At 43.7% G+C, this 16,482-nt stretch overlaps 1 protein-coding gene across 2 annotated transcripts in view; it reads right to left on the minus strand.

Annotated features, from left to right (window-relative positions):
* The window catches only part of MYOF (myoferlin), a 150,099-nt gene that overhangs the window by 109,817 nt on the left and 23,800 nt on the right, over positions 1-16,482 (minus strand). For both annotated transcript variants that reach the window (XM_056130411.1, XM_056130410.1), the window contains exon 3: positions 14,970-15,061. In XM_056130411.1, the coding sequence (XP_055986386.1) occupies positions 14,970-15,061 (92 nt within the window). The remainder of the gene's footprint in view (positions 1-14,969; positions 15,062-16,482) is intronic.

The raw sequence follows: 16,482 nt of genomic DNA on the forward strand, positions 1-16,482 counted from the left end.
TGTGGTTTACAAAGAGATTTGCTGGCTGGGTTCTTAATGGGGGGGGTGGGGGGGTATAGCTCATGGATGTGGGCTGTTCTGGGAAACAGGGACTCACCCCACGTGGATTACTGGGGGAGGGTTTGCTGGAAATTCCTTCATAAAGGAATTCCAGCTGGAGGCTGGAAAGTAAGTCACAGGGATGACTGTTTCTGGCCTGACAGACTGTAGCACTTACCAGTTTCACATTCTCAAAGGGAAACTAACATCTCCTAATTAATTTAGGAGCCAGGCGAGTCTCTGAGCTGCTCCCAGGTTCTCCGCAGAAATCCTGGAAGGCCTGCGAGCTGCTCTTGGGTGCACTGGGCTCTGGGCCAACAGAGTCCTGTCATCTAGGCCAGTCATACGTAGCTACGGGATCCACTACCAGAGAGGCTGCCAGCTCCACAACGTCTCCTTGTCTCTTTGTCACCATTACTGACACAGACCCAAAAAGTGGGGGGGAGTGAGGTGGCAAGGGGTGGGCTGGCACCTGACTTGGACTAGATGGGTGAGAGAGCCAGGCTCAACCTAGGCAGCCAACCCCAGCACAGGAAGCTTGGGTAAGCCAAACCCCTTCCTAGGGCACTCCTACCCCAGTCTGGTATCCTCAAATACAAGTGGGGACCCCTTCTGAGTCTACAAGCTGACCCACATTAGCTCATAACCAGGGCTCAGAATGAGGGTTCCTGTAGCAGAACCACCACTGAAAGATTCCAAGGACCCTGCGTCAGACGTTTTCTTTAGTTAATTCTTATAACCAGGAAGTTCTGGAAACAATGGTCCAAAATAATGCCTTTTATCCAGACTCCGAGGAGGAGGAGGGTTTAAAAGACTGGGGGCGAGGAGATTGGGAAGGTACAGCAAAGTTGGATCTGGGGAGAGAGACTTGCAGTTATTTACACGTTTTTAGAAAGAAGACTATTTTATTTTGTTTGGTTTTGGGGTTCCATCCAGTGATACATGATGCTCCCAGTTTACTCTCAGATCTATGCTCAGGAGTTATAACTGGCAGTGCTTGGGAAATCATGTGTGGAGTCAGGACTTGAACATGGGTCAGCTGGGTGCAGAACAAGTGCCTTAACTGATGTCCTTTTTCTCTGGCCCTTGGGTTTGTTCTTTCTTTTTTAAACCACATTCAATATGTTCCTATAGGTTTGCATTTGAGAAGTGGACATATAAATCCAATTATTTCATAGAGAAATAATGTTTTATCAATACTCCACATGAACCAGAAGGTCTAGCTACCAAGGTCCCTTCCCTCTTACTTCAGACCAGGATTGGCAAAGAACGGGAGGGTTTTGTTCTGCTCATCCTCAGGAGGCAACGTGTATTAGTCTGGGTGGAGGGGAGGGACTTATATTTCGAACAAACTTGATTCTTGAGTTTGGAGTTACTAACCTAGATCCTGGCAGGATCTATAGAATTCAGGGTCTGCAAGAACTCTTTTCTGTGTTTTTCATCTCTGAACATTGAAATGAACATGTTTTAACTAGGGAAGAACCGGAGTAGAAACTCAGGTCTCCCTACCCTAGCCTTCTGATCACTGAGGCGCCAGGGTTCAAGTTTGCCACTTTGCGGCTGCAAGGGCCAGTTAACTAGCCTAATGCCTGGTACAGGAGACACTCGGTAATTATTTCCTGAGTTTATTTATGACTGTATCCTGCTGTTTTTCTATTTGCATCTGACCAAGTCTCCTGTCCAGTTCTCAGAGATCTGAATCTGTGCTTACCTGCTTGGATGGTTCAGTAGAACAACCAGGCTTAGACTCTGTCTGATCCTTTCACCCGTTAGACTCAAGGTGGTGGTTTTCATTCTCTCAATCATTCATTTGCTCATTGTTTCATTATGCTTGAGTTTTATTAGATAAAGAACCAGAATAGTTTAGAGATTAAGAATTTGGAGCCAGTGGCCTGGAGAATAGCTCAGTGGCTTTCAATGTCTGCCATACGAGCACGATGCTATGTGTTTGTCCCCTGAGATCACCACATGCTCAGAGCATGATTTTAAGCACCTCTGCTGCTTGAGCCTCTTCTGTCTGGGATCCCTGACGAACCCAGAGAGTACTAATGCCAGAAAGTTCAAGAACACCAGAACTAAAGGAGTGAGTCATTGGTGACCACAACTGAAAAATCAGTAGTGTAGTACCTAACAAGTATTACTGCTGTTCGTATGAGCACTGCAAGCTGATATGTGAGCCCTGGAAGGCACCACAACCAAGTTAGTCTGTGAATTCTGGTCATGGCTTTAGTTACATCATCACACAAAAAGAGCAAGGGAAGATTGTGGAGCCAGGCAGAGCTGAACAACCTGGACTCATTCATGTCCTACAATATGCACCCATTTAACACAGACTTTGTATCTTCTCTTGGGGACAATGACAGGCTTCCTCTGAATTATATTGTTTGGATTAAAAGAATGGGGTGTTAAGGTGATTAACAGGCTACTTTGATTATTATTTTCAGACAGTATTATGGGAAAAAAATCTAAAAGAGCATACAAGGATGAAGAGGGTATGGTGCTGCCTGCAGGTCAATCTGTACCTGTGAGGCGAGTGCATCAGCAGCCTGATGGCGCCTTCAGACTTCCAGATACCCCAAAATTGCTGCTGTGCCTTTGGCCAGATCCCAAAATCTTGGGGCAAAGTTTACCATCAAAGTAAGCATCCAAAAGTTAGGTATGTGGGAGACACACCCACAAACTACCTCCAGCTCAGCTATATAATTGGAGGCATGGCCTCTCTGGTTCCTGATTGAACTGCTTAACGGCCATGATCCCAGACATTCAGAAACAAACCTCAAAACCCAAAGGCTTTTGGCAGAAATGCATCCAGATCCCGCAGTAGGTTACTGTTGCCGGGCCACCCCAGGGAGGAAAAGGTGCTGTCCCTCCACCTGCTCCCCTTTGGCAACTCTGTGGCCACCATCTGCCAGAGGCCATTGGGCAGTCAGGTTTGGGCCCGCAGTGAGGAGACACGTGGGGCCTCAAGGGATGGGGGTGGAGCCAGCCCTTTCCTCTCCAGCCCAACGAGACCCCAAGTCGCCACCCACGAATGACCTCTCTGGCTCCTGATCATGCTGCTTACAGCCATGATCCCAGAGACTCAGAAACAAATCTCGGCACCCAGAGGCTTTTGGCATAAATGCGTCCGGAACCACAGTAGGTTACTGTTGCCAGGCCACCCAAGGGGGGAAAGGGTGTTGTTCCTCCCCCTGCTCCCCTTAGGCGGCTCAGTGGCAGCCATCCTCCAGAGGCCATTGGGCAGTCAGGTTTGGGCCCTCAGTGATGAGACACATGGGGCCTCTTGGGATGGGGATGGAGCCGGCCCTTTCCTCCCCATCCGAACAAGACCCCGAGTCGCCACCCATGAACAGCCTTTCTGTTCCTGATCAAGCTGCTTAATCACCATGATCCCAGAGACTCAGGAACAAATCTTGGAGCCCAGCAAGTTTTGGCAGAAATCCCTCCAGATTTAAGTGTTAAAATTTCAGAATTTCAAAATTGCACGGCCACTACTGCAGCCATGCGACATCATATGTTATTCATAACCAGCAATAGAAAACAAATTGTCTACTGTTGCCTTTTCAGCAGATCTGAGTGTTGGGGTAAAATCCCAAATAATAATGATGGGTCTGTCTGGTGTCAAAATATTGAATTTAATCAAAGTAGAGAGAGAGAGAGTAATGTGGAAATCATCTGCCCCACAGGTAGGGGGAGGCTGTGGAATGGGTGTGTACTGGGGTTTTTGGGAGTGGAGAATGGGCACTGGTGAAGGGACGGGTGTTTCATTGTATGACAGAGACTTAAAAAGCTTTGTCACTGCTCTCACAGTGATTCAATAAGTAAAATTATAAAAAGTGAAAAAATAAAAAGTATGGTGGAGTCCATGCCCAATTGAATCAGCTAATCAGTGGCTGAATAAATAGCAGTACTCCTACATTTAAAAAAAGAAAAAAAGAGCATACAAGGATGAAACCAAGCCCATATTTGAACTCAGCTGGTGGAAATCTTAAGAACCATGACTGTCTTATCTATTCCTGATGGGCTTAAGGTATTGGGGGTATTGGGATTGATGTGTCACTGTGAAACACCCCTAAAGCAAATCTCTTCACCAAAAACCTCTTTAAATCAGCGTGAATAAGACTCACACAGACACAAATCTCTCTTCTTCCCTCATTTTTGTTTCCCCTCCTCACATTTACACCCTCTGGTTTATGTATTTGCTTATTATGTAATTCCTTCCCTGTAACTCAAGACTCATGTGGTGCTTGCCTTGTATGCACCTGACCTGGGTTCAATTCCTGACCTGGTCCTTTCAGCAATGCCAGGAGTGATTCTTGAGCATAAGGTTACTAGAAAGCCCTAAGTACCACCAGGTGTGGCTAACCCATTCCCAGTAGAATCGTCTAAGAATTATTGGTTGAGTGAACAAATGAACTGATGTCTCTTTCAGACAGTCAGACAGTCTGATGACCTCACAAATGACTTACAAGTTATAAAGCTTCCCCTCCTACAGTGGTCCTTCAAGTGCCATTAGGAGATAATTGCAGCTCTTGTCATTATGGAATGCTTTTCTGTTTCCATCTCTCTGGGTGTCTCTCTCCAGGATGGGGACCACCTTTAGTTACTCAGGAGAGCTTAGCAATGCTATAGCAGGATTATGGCAGGTCCTTAATTGGCCTCTCCTGACAGTGGGTTTTAGCCTCCCCAGAATCCAGAGATAGCCAGATCAAACCATTTTGAACTTTTCATAGTTGCACTGCTCTATTGAAAATACGGAATAAGAAATCAATCAGAATGGAGACTCCTGTTTCAGTAACTTCTGCTCCTGGCTTAGATTTTCACACAGCCTGAGAAGTGACAACCATTAGAAAACCTGCCCCAACTCCAAAAGGCTGTCTTTTCCTTACACGAAAAAAGAAGACACAGCTCTAAGGACCACCAAATGAATCTGGTTTCCATGTGGCTTGTCAGAACAGTGTGTCTAAGTGACAGAAGAAACAAGTCTTTAACCCCTACAGGTCTTGGAAACAAACATTTTTCATTTCTCTCATGCCATACTTTGCCCCACCAAATTAATTTCATTCCCAGCCAAAGTCTTTCTGCTTTCTCAATTTTACATGAAAATAATAATAATAAAAACCCTACTCAGGGAGTAAATTTTTTTGCAGTCCAAGTTTTCCCTTGTTCTTTTCTAATTAATTCTACAGCACCATTACCACCCTGTTTGTGTGCTGTCTTCCTCTCCCTTTCCCATCCTAGTCCCAGGCCCCCTCCAAACAAACATCCCTACATTTACATACACAATCCTGAATATACACACACACATACACACAGAATAAATCTTTGAAGGTCTGTGTGCTACGTAAGATTTCAGCATAACTGGGCTGACTCCATGTGCTTCCACTTAAAGAGATGAGTAACTTGAAGCAATTCGGTCAACTTTTCCAAGGTCACATTTTCCTCCTCCAACAATAGGGTAAAAGCCTGTCTGTTGTACAACTGTTTCAAAGAGCAAATGTGATTATATGTGGAGGAGTTGTAACACAAGGCCTGGCATAAGCTTAACCTACAATAGATATTATTTACTATGTTGTTCAGCAAATCAAAGCAATTTTTCATCAAGTAACATGTTGATGCTGGTGCTCCAATTTGTATTAACTAAACCACACTCAAGTGAGCAGCCAGTGATATACGCTGCCCTGTATCTATCACTACTCAGGAAGTATTATAGTCCCATTATATAGATGAATAAACTTGTTAATTTGGGACTAAGAGTTTTCCTATTGAAGCTAATCTCTTGTGACACATCTCTCCTGCATGATTTGGGTAAATTTCCTGTAAGGTACAGTGTAAAGTGCAGGTATACAGAAGTCTGAGCATCTCCTTTCACTCATGCTACAGCCAAACAGAAGACTCACAGTGATTTACGTTCAAATGACATTTCTAACTTGGCTCTACATTGGGCAGGAGGGGCTCAGATTGTATACAAAGTGCAGGGGAGAAGAAGACTATGTAAACCCTGAGAGAGATAATTACAGTTATTTTATCTCAGACATTACAATTTGCATCTCTAGAAGTTCAATTTTGATTTCTTTATTATCCTTCATGTCTCTATTTAATGTGCACATAAACTGTTCTACCTCCCTTGACCTAAAAAATATAATTACAGTACTAATTTCACTGTCCATTCCTACCGGTATTATTCTCTACTAATAAATATATGGTTTTCCTCCACATAACTGTGGTAAAGGCATTTGGAGCACACTCTACTCAAGTTCCAAGAATCATAAAGTTTTTCCATTCTGACTGATGGGAACATGAAAGTCTTGTGTGCTTTACGAGGACTGTTCTGTCTGTTTCTTTCAGATGATAGTGGTCTCTGGTTTGGAAAATCTCCCCAATGATGAGCACACAGAACTTACAGAGGAACCCTCTGCAAATCTCTGACATCTCCTCTTCCTCTCTTTTTGCTCTTTTCCCTTCTCTTCCTCTCCATCCTCTAGCATTTACATTTCTACATTATCCCCTCCTGTATTAGCTAAATGGAATTTTGCAACACAGATCACTCTAGGGATGGGGATTCCGAGGCCTTGCATAGCCCCTCGTAGTCCTTGGAGCTAGGGCTCTATACCAGCCACCCCTTCTCTTTCTGGCTTCAGAATCTCCATTTTTAGCTCCTATGCATGCTTACCTTCTTATGAGCTGGAGAGTAAGCTCTGAATCACTTCTCAAAGGGACCTAAGCTTTGGAATTGGTGTTTGTTTCCCTTATGATCTGATCCTTTTGTTTTTATGACTTTTGGGGCAACTTAAACCTAAGTTGGAGCCCCCGAACTGTTTCAGAGTGTTGAATGGGAGAGTTTCCTCACAAAAGGCGCATTACCAGTGGACTGCCAGATGCATTACCAGTGGACTGTCAAATGGACGGTGCTTAAGAAATGTTACATATCATCATGTATAACAATAACAAGCTCACACATGCGTTTGTTCATTTGACAGACATTTCTTGGGAATCAACTGACTATGTGCTAGATGCCTATGGGTTGGTACCACAGCATTGAAAAAGACAGATGTGGTGTTTCCAACCTCTTCATTTGGCTCAGGAAGGTCACAAAAGCAGCTAAATAGAAAATTAAAGTGACATTCAACTGGTGAATGCTGATCTAGAAAAAGTGAATGTGAGGACACACACATATTCTTGAATACTTGTACAAATCCCGCCTCAAGTGTTCCTCTGACCAGATGAGTTCATTCCACCTATTCATCCTCTAGCATTTACATCTCTAGATTATCCCCTCCTATATTAGCTGAATGAACTTCACAACCCAGGTCACATTAGGGATGAGAATTCCAGGACCTTAATCATGTTCCCAAGAGTTCCTAAATCAGTTCTCCAATCAGAAACACTTCAAGGAACTAAAACAAGAAATTGAATGATGAGCCACGGCAGAGGTTATTCTGGGTTGTGTGTCAGAGAAACACTGAGACTGATGACAAGATTTTCACATTTCCTGAACTTCAAGGAATGCATATCTGAGCCCAAGCCTCAATCCCCTGAGCTTCCAATCTCATCTACATTTCCGAGCGTCATTGCAAAGATCAGTTGAGATGATGTGGTCGGTCTGATCACATCTGGTCCATCGGAGAACAAGAGTGTAGTGATTCTTCACCCAATCATAAAAACTCTGCTTAGAATTTTAACTTAGGCAGCAGTTACCAATCACCTAATGGGAAATGTTCTTGTTTCTTTTTTCTTTCAAAATCAGAAAAAAAATTCTCTGTTTTAGTTTCCAAAATAATCAGTGCTTGGGAAACAGCACAGAAATTAGGCTTTCTGTGGGATGAACCCTGATTCAATCCCTTGCACCACATGGTTTCCTCAATATCACCAATGTAAGCTCACTCTCCACACACAACCCCAGCACTGCTGGGGTAGTCCTGGTGGTGGTTCCTCACTCTGTAGGTTCTTAGCAGCATCGCATCTGGGCCTCTGCCATTGAACTGTCTTGCCCAGTGGAGAGTGACAGAGTAGCACCTAAGCACTGCTTGGGCGCCAACCCCTAACCTCTCTTCAATCATTTCACCTTTATTTCAGATCCTATATATGATCTGAGATTGTGAGTATAACCTCAGTGAAGAATATAGACTTGGGTATAGATGTTCTTCTGACTGAACAGATTAGTAAACCTTTCTGAGGAAAAACAGGACTTGTCCCGCTGGGTGTCTGAGAGGACTGAGGGCAGGAACCCTGTCAGTCCTCCCAGCCATGACCACAGTGCCTGCCTACACAGAGGCCCTCTCGCATGTGAGCCTCTGGGAAAATCCTCCCCCTCTAACATTTCAGCTAAAAATAGCAGGATCAGCACATGACCAAGAGGCTCCTTTGGCCCATCTTTCACCCTCATTCATCTGGAACTGGCTGGAAGACTGCAGAGGGAGGAACAGTTGAGTGTGCACTGGGCTAACCAGCTCCCCATGGTGCTGGAGCAGGAATATCGCTGGCTGTTAGGAGCCTAGGCCCAGTTCACTGTGGGTGTGGCTACCAGCAGGGCAAAGCCTGTCAGCCTCCTGGCACTGTTTGCTTATAGGCCCTAGAGGTGGAGTGAGAGCCTTGTTTACACAACCGGTCTCCATGGCAACGGGACCAGTCCAGGGCAGGACATTCCTTAAGGCAGGTAGAAACTCCTTTATCTCCTCCCTGCCCTTTTAGAGTGGGGAGAGAAAAGCTCCCGCATAAGCATCCAGGAGAATGTCTAAGGCCTCAGGATCTCTCAGAATAAAGCAAACAGAAACCCTGGGGTCAAGTACTCAAATATTTTAGTCAACTAACTTATTCCCAGATGTATTTTTCCCCCTCCCTGCAATGTATGGGTAAATTGAAGAAGGTGTAGGCATTGTTTAACTGATGGAATCAAGGCCAAACATCAGGATTCCTGGTGAATATGGTGACATACCCGCTCTTGGTTTAGTGAGAACACAGTGAGATGGGTGCTACCAAGGTGACTGACTGTTCATTCAAGAGTCAACTCAAGGTTGGCCTTTCCCTGGAAAGCACTCCACAACCGTGAAGGGAAATTTGCAGGGCAGAGAATTTATCTCCTAGTTGAGAAGACTTCCTGTAAGACGCCACCACAGACTCCCAGCTTCTTCACTCTATCAACCTGGTCACCAGTGGTCTTGGGTCCTATAACCACTGTTCCCAGGAAGTTAACGCTGTCAACTGTCAGCAGCAGTTGCAACATCCCTAAGATGAATTTCTCCAAACACTCTGTTCAACCCACAGGCCCTTGAAAGACAGATACTGAAAGATTGTTCTGTTAGGGTAAAAGAAATGCCAGGAGGTATGAGGCTGGCTCAGAGGCTTGTGGACATAGCAGCTTAAGAAAGAGGACAAGGGTGCCTGGAAGAAGTGACAGGGAAGAAGATCTCCCTGAAGGAGGGAGTGAAAAATGGTTGAGAGAATGGTGAAGAGCAGCTCCATCATTCATCAAGAATCTACCTTTTTTTGTCATGCCTAAAAATCTCCATCATCATAATGCTTTCATCTCCTGTGTTTGGGCTCTGCTCTCAGCAGACACCGTAACACAGAGAGCACCACATCTCAGCAAACACGGGTGCAGCCCCAGACTTTAGAAGGACTTCCTTATCACACCTTTCCTTTTTAAAAAATGAGAAACGCCAAGGATCAGTTAGATTTAACTTCAATTCTATCTCCCTGGAATGCCAAAACTATGGCTTGGGATGTGAATTTGTTCTCTCTCCGCCTAGGTCCCTGCTGTGTTTTCAACAGACGTCTATTAAGTACACAATAGTTCCCCAGTACTGTTTCCACTTTCCTAGCTGGGTTCTGCCCCCAGTCTCCACCAGCCAGTTTGAAGGATGATTGAAAACAAAAATAAGATCATATGTATAATTCTTCAGTGGGCATCCATTGTGTTAGGACTGAAATCTAAAGTCCACTGTCACCCATGTCTTGTGCTGCAGCTATGCTGAGATCCTCTTTTTCCTCTGTCCTAGTCCCTCTTGTTCTTGTGCTCCAGACTGACACGTCCTCAACGACTCCCCACTCCTACCTTGCTATTTGTATTTGCTGGTCCCTCTGCCTGGGATATGCTTTCTCTACATAGAGCTGAGAAGTGGGAGGGAGTGTGTGTATGTGTGTGTGGGGGTGGGGGTGGGTGGGGGGGAGAGTTTCATTCCTTCATTTGAGATCGCTATTCACTTGCCACTTTAATCACAACATTGTATCTTGTCTCCTAACCTTCAATCACTATCGTTAATGCTGTTTTTATTTTATGTTGGTTTGGAGGCACAATTGACGAAGCAGAGGGCTTACTCCTGGCTCTGTGCTCAGGGGACCATATGTAGTATCAGGGATCAAATCAGAATCAGCCAGGCACAAGGCAAGCACCATAACCCCTGTACTATCTCTCTGGCCCCTATTTTGACTTTCTAACAGCATTCCACATATATTTGTGTCCTCATATATTTGTTTTCTGGTGTACCCTCAAGCATTGATCCTGCCAGAAAAGCAAGAACTTTGAAACATCTGAAGAGAGCTCCAAGGCAAAATGATGTAACCTGGGCATAGAAACTGTGTCCACAAATAAGAGGTAGAGCTGGGATTTGAACCCAGACCTTCTGTTCTCTCATCACATAATGTCCTTCTCACTGAGCCCATTCCCAAGGCAGTGGATATCCAAATATGAATGGGAGTTATACAACTTCTTCACAAATTGTATTTTTATCTCTATGTAATGCTTTAGGAAAAGTTTTGTTGCCACATTAAAATAAATGACAAAGGTCTAAACTAGGTTGGTAGCTATGGTCATGGATAAGAAGCACATGACACACATAATGGAAAAAAAGCTGAGGTTAAGCAACAGAATGCATGGGATATAAATGGAAGAGGAGTCATAGAAGTCTGAAGTGTAGGGCCCAGTGGTTTGTAATGTTGTAGCCACCAGCACATGTGACTAGGGAGCACTTAAAATGTGGTCAGTCTGAATCCAGATGTGTGTAAGTGTAAAATACAGCATTTCAAAGATGGGTGAAAAAATGCACATTAAAAAAAAAATCTCGGGGGTATGGTGCTGCCAGCAAGTCAATCTGTACCTGTGAGGCGAGTGCATCAGCAGCCTGATGGCGCCTTTAGACTTCCAGATACCCCCAAATTGCCGCTGTGCCTTTGGCCAGACCCCAAAAACTTGGGGCAAAGTTTACCAAGAAATTAAATGGCCAAAAGTTAGGTATGCGGGAGACACACCCACAAACCACCTCGGGCTCAGCTGTAGAATTGGAGGCATGGCCTCTCTGGTTCCTCATTGAACTGCTTAATGGCCATGATCCCAGAGACTCAGAAACAAATCTCAAAACCCAAAGGCTTTTGGGAGAACTGCGTCCAGTCCCTGCAGTAAGTTACAGGTGCTGGGCCACCCCAGGTGGGAATAGGTTTCGTGCCTTCGCCTGTTTTACCTGACGGCCCAGTGGCCACCATCCTCCAGAGGCCACTGGTCAGTCAGATTTGGGCCCACAGTGGTGAGACACGTGGGTCCTCACAGGATGGGGGTGGAGCCAGCCTTTTCCTACCCATCCCAACAAGACGCTGCCCACAAATGACCTCTCTGGCTCCTGATCAAGCTGCTTAATGGCCATGACCCCAGAGACTCAGAAACAAATCTCAAAACCCAGCGGCTCTTGGCAGAAATGCTTCTGGACCCTGCAGTAGGTTACTGTTGCCGGGCCACCCCAGGGGGGAAAGGGTGCTGTCCCTCTGCCTGCTCCCCCTTGGTGGCTCGGTGGCCGCCATTCACCAGAGGCCATTGGACAGTCAAGCTTGGGCTCACAGTGAGGAGACAAGTGGGGCCTCATGGGATGGGTGTGGAGCCAGCCCTTTCTTCCCCGTCCCAATGAGACCCCGAGTTGCTGCCCATGAAAGGCCTTTCTGACTCCTGATCAAGCTGCTTAATAGCCATGATCCCAGAGACTCAGAAACAAATCTTGAAACCCAGTGGCTTTTGGCAGAAATGCATCCAGACACCGCAGTAGGTTACTGTTGCCAGGTCACCCCAGGGGTTAAAGGGTGCTGTCCCTCCGCCTGCTTCCCCTTGGCAGCTTGGTGGCCGCCATCTGCCAGAGGCCATTGGGAAGTCAGGTTTGGGCCCCCAGTGATGAGACACACAAGGCCTCACGGGATGGGGGTGGAGCTGGCCCTTTCCTCATCATCCCATGAGACCCCGAGTCATTGTCCACAAACAGTCTTTCTGGCTCCTGATCAAGCTACTTAACAACCATGATCCAAGAGACTCAGGAACAAATCTTGGAACCCAGCAGGTTCTGGCAATCCCTCCATATTTAAGTGTTAAAATTTTGGAATTTTAAAATCACATGGCCCTACTGCAATCACACGACATCATATGTTATTCATAACCAGCAATAGAAAACAAATTGTCTACTGTTGCCTTTTCAGCAGATCTGAGTGTTGGGGCAAAATCCCATATAATAATGATGGGTCTGGTGTCAAAATATTGAATGTAATCAAAGTAGAGAGAGAGTAATGTGGAAATCATCTGCCCCACAGGTAGGGGGAGGGTTTGGGGTGGGGTATACTGGGATTTTTGGGGGTGAAGAATGGGCACTGGTGAAGGTATGGGTATTTCATTGTATGACCGAGACTTAAACCCAAAGCTTTGTGACTGCTCTCATGATGATTCAATAAGTAAAATTATAAAAAATGGGAAAAAAATAAGGTGGAGTTCATGCCCAATTCAATCAGCTAATCAGTGGCTGAATAAATAGCAGTACTCCTACATAAAAAAAAAACTCAATGACTCTTAACATATTGAAAAGACAATATGTCAAATATACTTAGTTAAATAAACTTTATTATTAATGCCACCTAGGTTTTGTTTTTTGCTTTTTAATGTTGTAACTAGTAAAATTTAAATTTGTGGCCATACTATATTTCTGTGCTATCACTCGAGCAATAGCACAGTGGGTAGGGCGTTTGCCTTGCACGCAGGCAACATGGCCGACCCGAGTTCGATTCCTCCGCCCCTCTCAGAGAGCCCGGCAAGCTACTGAGAGTATCTCGCCCGCACGGCAGAGCCTGGCAAGCTACCCATGATGTATTTGATATGCCAAAACACAGTTACAACGAAGTCTCCAAATCGATGATCAACGGGAGGGCCTTTACTTTACTTTACTTTTTACTATATTTCTGTTGGAGGGAGCTTGTTTAGAATAGGAACAGTGGTACCATTTTCAGAAAGAAAAAATATCAAAGAAGAAAAGGGGCTATTTTAGTGACAGAAAGCTAAAGTGAGACTTAAATAACCACTTCCACCAGAACTTAAAAATATGGGAAATAAAATTGAGATGGAGAATTGACAATCACATAATTGGTTCAAAACAGATATACAATATAGCCTGAAAAAGTCTGAATGCTTTTTAGTCTAATAGAGTATGGCCAGAACCTACCAGAACATTTTTATATACTTTAAAGGGGATGGGGAAAGCACTGTAAAGAACACTGGTCCACAATGGAAGACAGGAAAAAGGGTTTCATCAAAGGTGAGCATGGGCAGTACCTATAGCACCGCCAGAGCTAAATGCCTCTATGCTTTCTCAGTCTGACATCTTTAAGTGGATGACTCAATAACTAGCATGACCAACTAACTTACTAGTCTGAATCAAGCCACAGCTGGCAGCAAAGGAGGCATTAATAAGCTTGTGCTCAGACAATAAGCCAGGACTGTCCCCAGCAAACAAAGGCATATGATCAGCCAACTTCAACTAATTCCTTCTAATTTTTTATTCTTATTCCAACTTTCTGAGTATATCAAATGTGCCTGAGGTCAAGTCATACCTTTCAGTTCACTGAGATTAATAAAAGCTGGGATGTTTCTTTTTGATTGATGTGGTCATTTAATACCAGGATTCTTTTAAAACTACAAAAACCTGGTGCTTAATAGTGGTTATCTTACAGTCAATGACATCATACCATTAATAATATAAAGTGGGCCAGAGAGTAAAGCAGGTAAGGTACATGACTTGCACACAACATCCCTGGCACCCATGTGGTTCCTTGAGCCCACAAGGAGTGATCCCTGATCTCAGAGCCAGGAGTAAGCTCTAAGCTCAGCTGTATTTGGTTCCCAAACAAAACAGAATAAAAAAAATAATTAACTGTATAATGTAATTTGGTTTCCTGTATGGTATGATATGAAGGATAATTCACTAATGAGAAAGTAAGAATGTCTTTCCATAATGCCTTCATTTCCATTGAAAAATGACAAGAATTCAGATTTGATCATTCGTTTCTTGTGGGATTGGTTAGTTTGAATCAATAACCTAAGACTAGGTTCAAATTCTACAAGGGTTAAGGTCACCCAGGGAACATTGTTGAAGGCCACCATGGACATCACTATGATCTGTCTTCATTTGAAACTGGGAGAGGTAATAAGACAAGGACTTTGCTTTAGGTCTATTACACTTAAAAGGTCAATAAAATATTAAAGTGGAAGTAGAGTTAAAAGTTAGAACTTAAATGAGATGTATATGGGTCATATGTAATTAGAGAAGAAATGTTTCTGCTTGAATACATATAGCTAGGGCTCAGATAAAACACTGGAGGTAGGAAGTGACATGTAACTAATAAAAAAATTCAGGAGTATAAGTGTAAATCTATTTTCACAAAAGTGCTAAATTGGATAGACAAGTGATGGCTTGATGTTTGCAATCTCTTGGGAATAAGAAGTTTATGAAAAGTACTGTAATTTTATTAGCCATAACTGATATTGGCTCAGAAGGCAGGGGAAGAGAAAACAGCAGGAAACTAGTCAGATTATATTGGAAGCATTACGAAATGTCAGCAAAGATACATTCCTTCAACAAAAAACACAACAATAAGATAAAACGCAAAATGAAAATATGTTGAAATCGACTTACTTGTTTTGTCCAATTGTCTCAAAATCTTTCACAACAATCCCCAGGGCAGATGAAATGTCCAGTGGTATACCTCTCAAGTCAAACTCCAAAATCTGTCCACAGAAATATTATGAAAACAAAAGAATGTGAAAAGGATCAGGGAACAGCAGAGAATGCACAGATACTGAGCATGGGATGGTTATCTTCATCACCGATTCCTTTTGAATTGCTCAATTTTTATAGATAGACATGATTAAATTCTGAGGCTGGAGGCAGCTGATGGTTGAGGGAAAGCAACCAAGAACAAGATCTGGAGGCACTTCCTGCTTTCCTATGTTTCAGATTCTGCACCTTTACACCAAACCCTGGTCTCATATCAAGGACTAATTTAACACCAGTAGCAAAGTTGGCAATTATATAAAATGTGTGTGTGAAAATGCTGTCTTCAATGACTACTTTTAAATGACTTGCTCTTATTAATTATAGTATAATCAACAAAGAGATGAATAATCTAAAGATATTTTTTTCCTAAAATGCACCAACCCCTATTTTAAGTCCTAGAAAGTTAGTATTATAGTCAGAGAAGACTTTCATCTTTAAAGAAATAAACTGCTGCTGTAATAGAGCAAATGCAACAATACAGCATAGTTTGACTATATAACATATGAATTAAATAGAACAGCATTTTCTAATGAAATCGTTCTCCTTGTAATGTGTTTGGAATGGACAGGAGTTCATCTTCTGGCTCAGAGTAGAGCTTGCCAAAGATCCCAATGGTTCTTGGGTTGCTATTTCATTTGGGTGTGTTTCAGTTATAAAACTGCAGTAGATAGGCAGGGGAGATGACTCAAAAGACTGGAATGAATACATGTAGGAAACCCAGGTTCACTCACCAGCACCATATAGGCCCCTGGGTATCAGGTCTGGTCCCCAAACTAAGCCAAATCCCAAAGACCTACTACAATTGACAAGTTATTTAATAATTTGAGCTGCAATGTGAGAAAGAAAAGAAGGTGGAAATAAAATGGGCACAAATGGCCAACACACTAAGGAAGATGTGCGTGTGTGCAGATGACCATTCAGCCAGCGGCCACAATCACTGCAATGAGTCCAGTAAAAAGAGTCATGCCCAGGTTAGTCCAAACCCGAAGCTTGAAATAGATGAACCTGTGTACATTTTATTTTGTTTTACTCTTGAAACTTGGTGTCAGGTGCTAGGATCCAGCAGTTCCCCTGATCTCATGGAGCTGGCTGTCCTGCTGACTTGAAATGGGTTCCAGTAGAGGAAGAGGATTCCCTCTTGCCGCCTTGTATGAGTTCTTTTTTGGAAAGGCATACAGAGAATTTTTATTCTCACTTGAGGGGCAGAGAGTAGACGTGGACAAGAATTGCAATCAGAAAAGCCTTCATAGCTTAGTGACTTACCAGAAATAACCAACATGTTTATTAACGTCTTATATCTAGGGAGGTTTAACCTGGTTGAGGGTGGGGCAGAAACAAGGGGATCAAACAACCAGCTTTTATTCTTAATTCT

This window comes from Sorex fumeus, unplaced genomic scaffold, assembly GCF_029834395.1.
Source record: "Sorex fumeus unplaced genomic scaffold, SorFum_2.1 ptg000078l, whole genome shotgun sequence".
NCBI classification, from domain to species: domain Eukaryota; kingdom Metazoa; phylum Chordata; class Mammalia; order Eulipotyphla; family Soricidae; genus Sorex; species Sorex fumeus.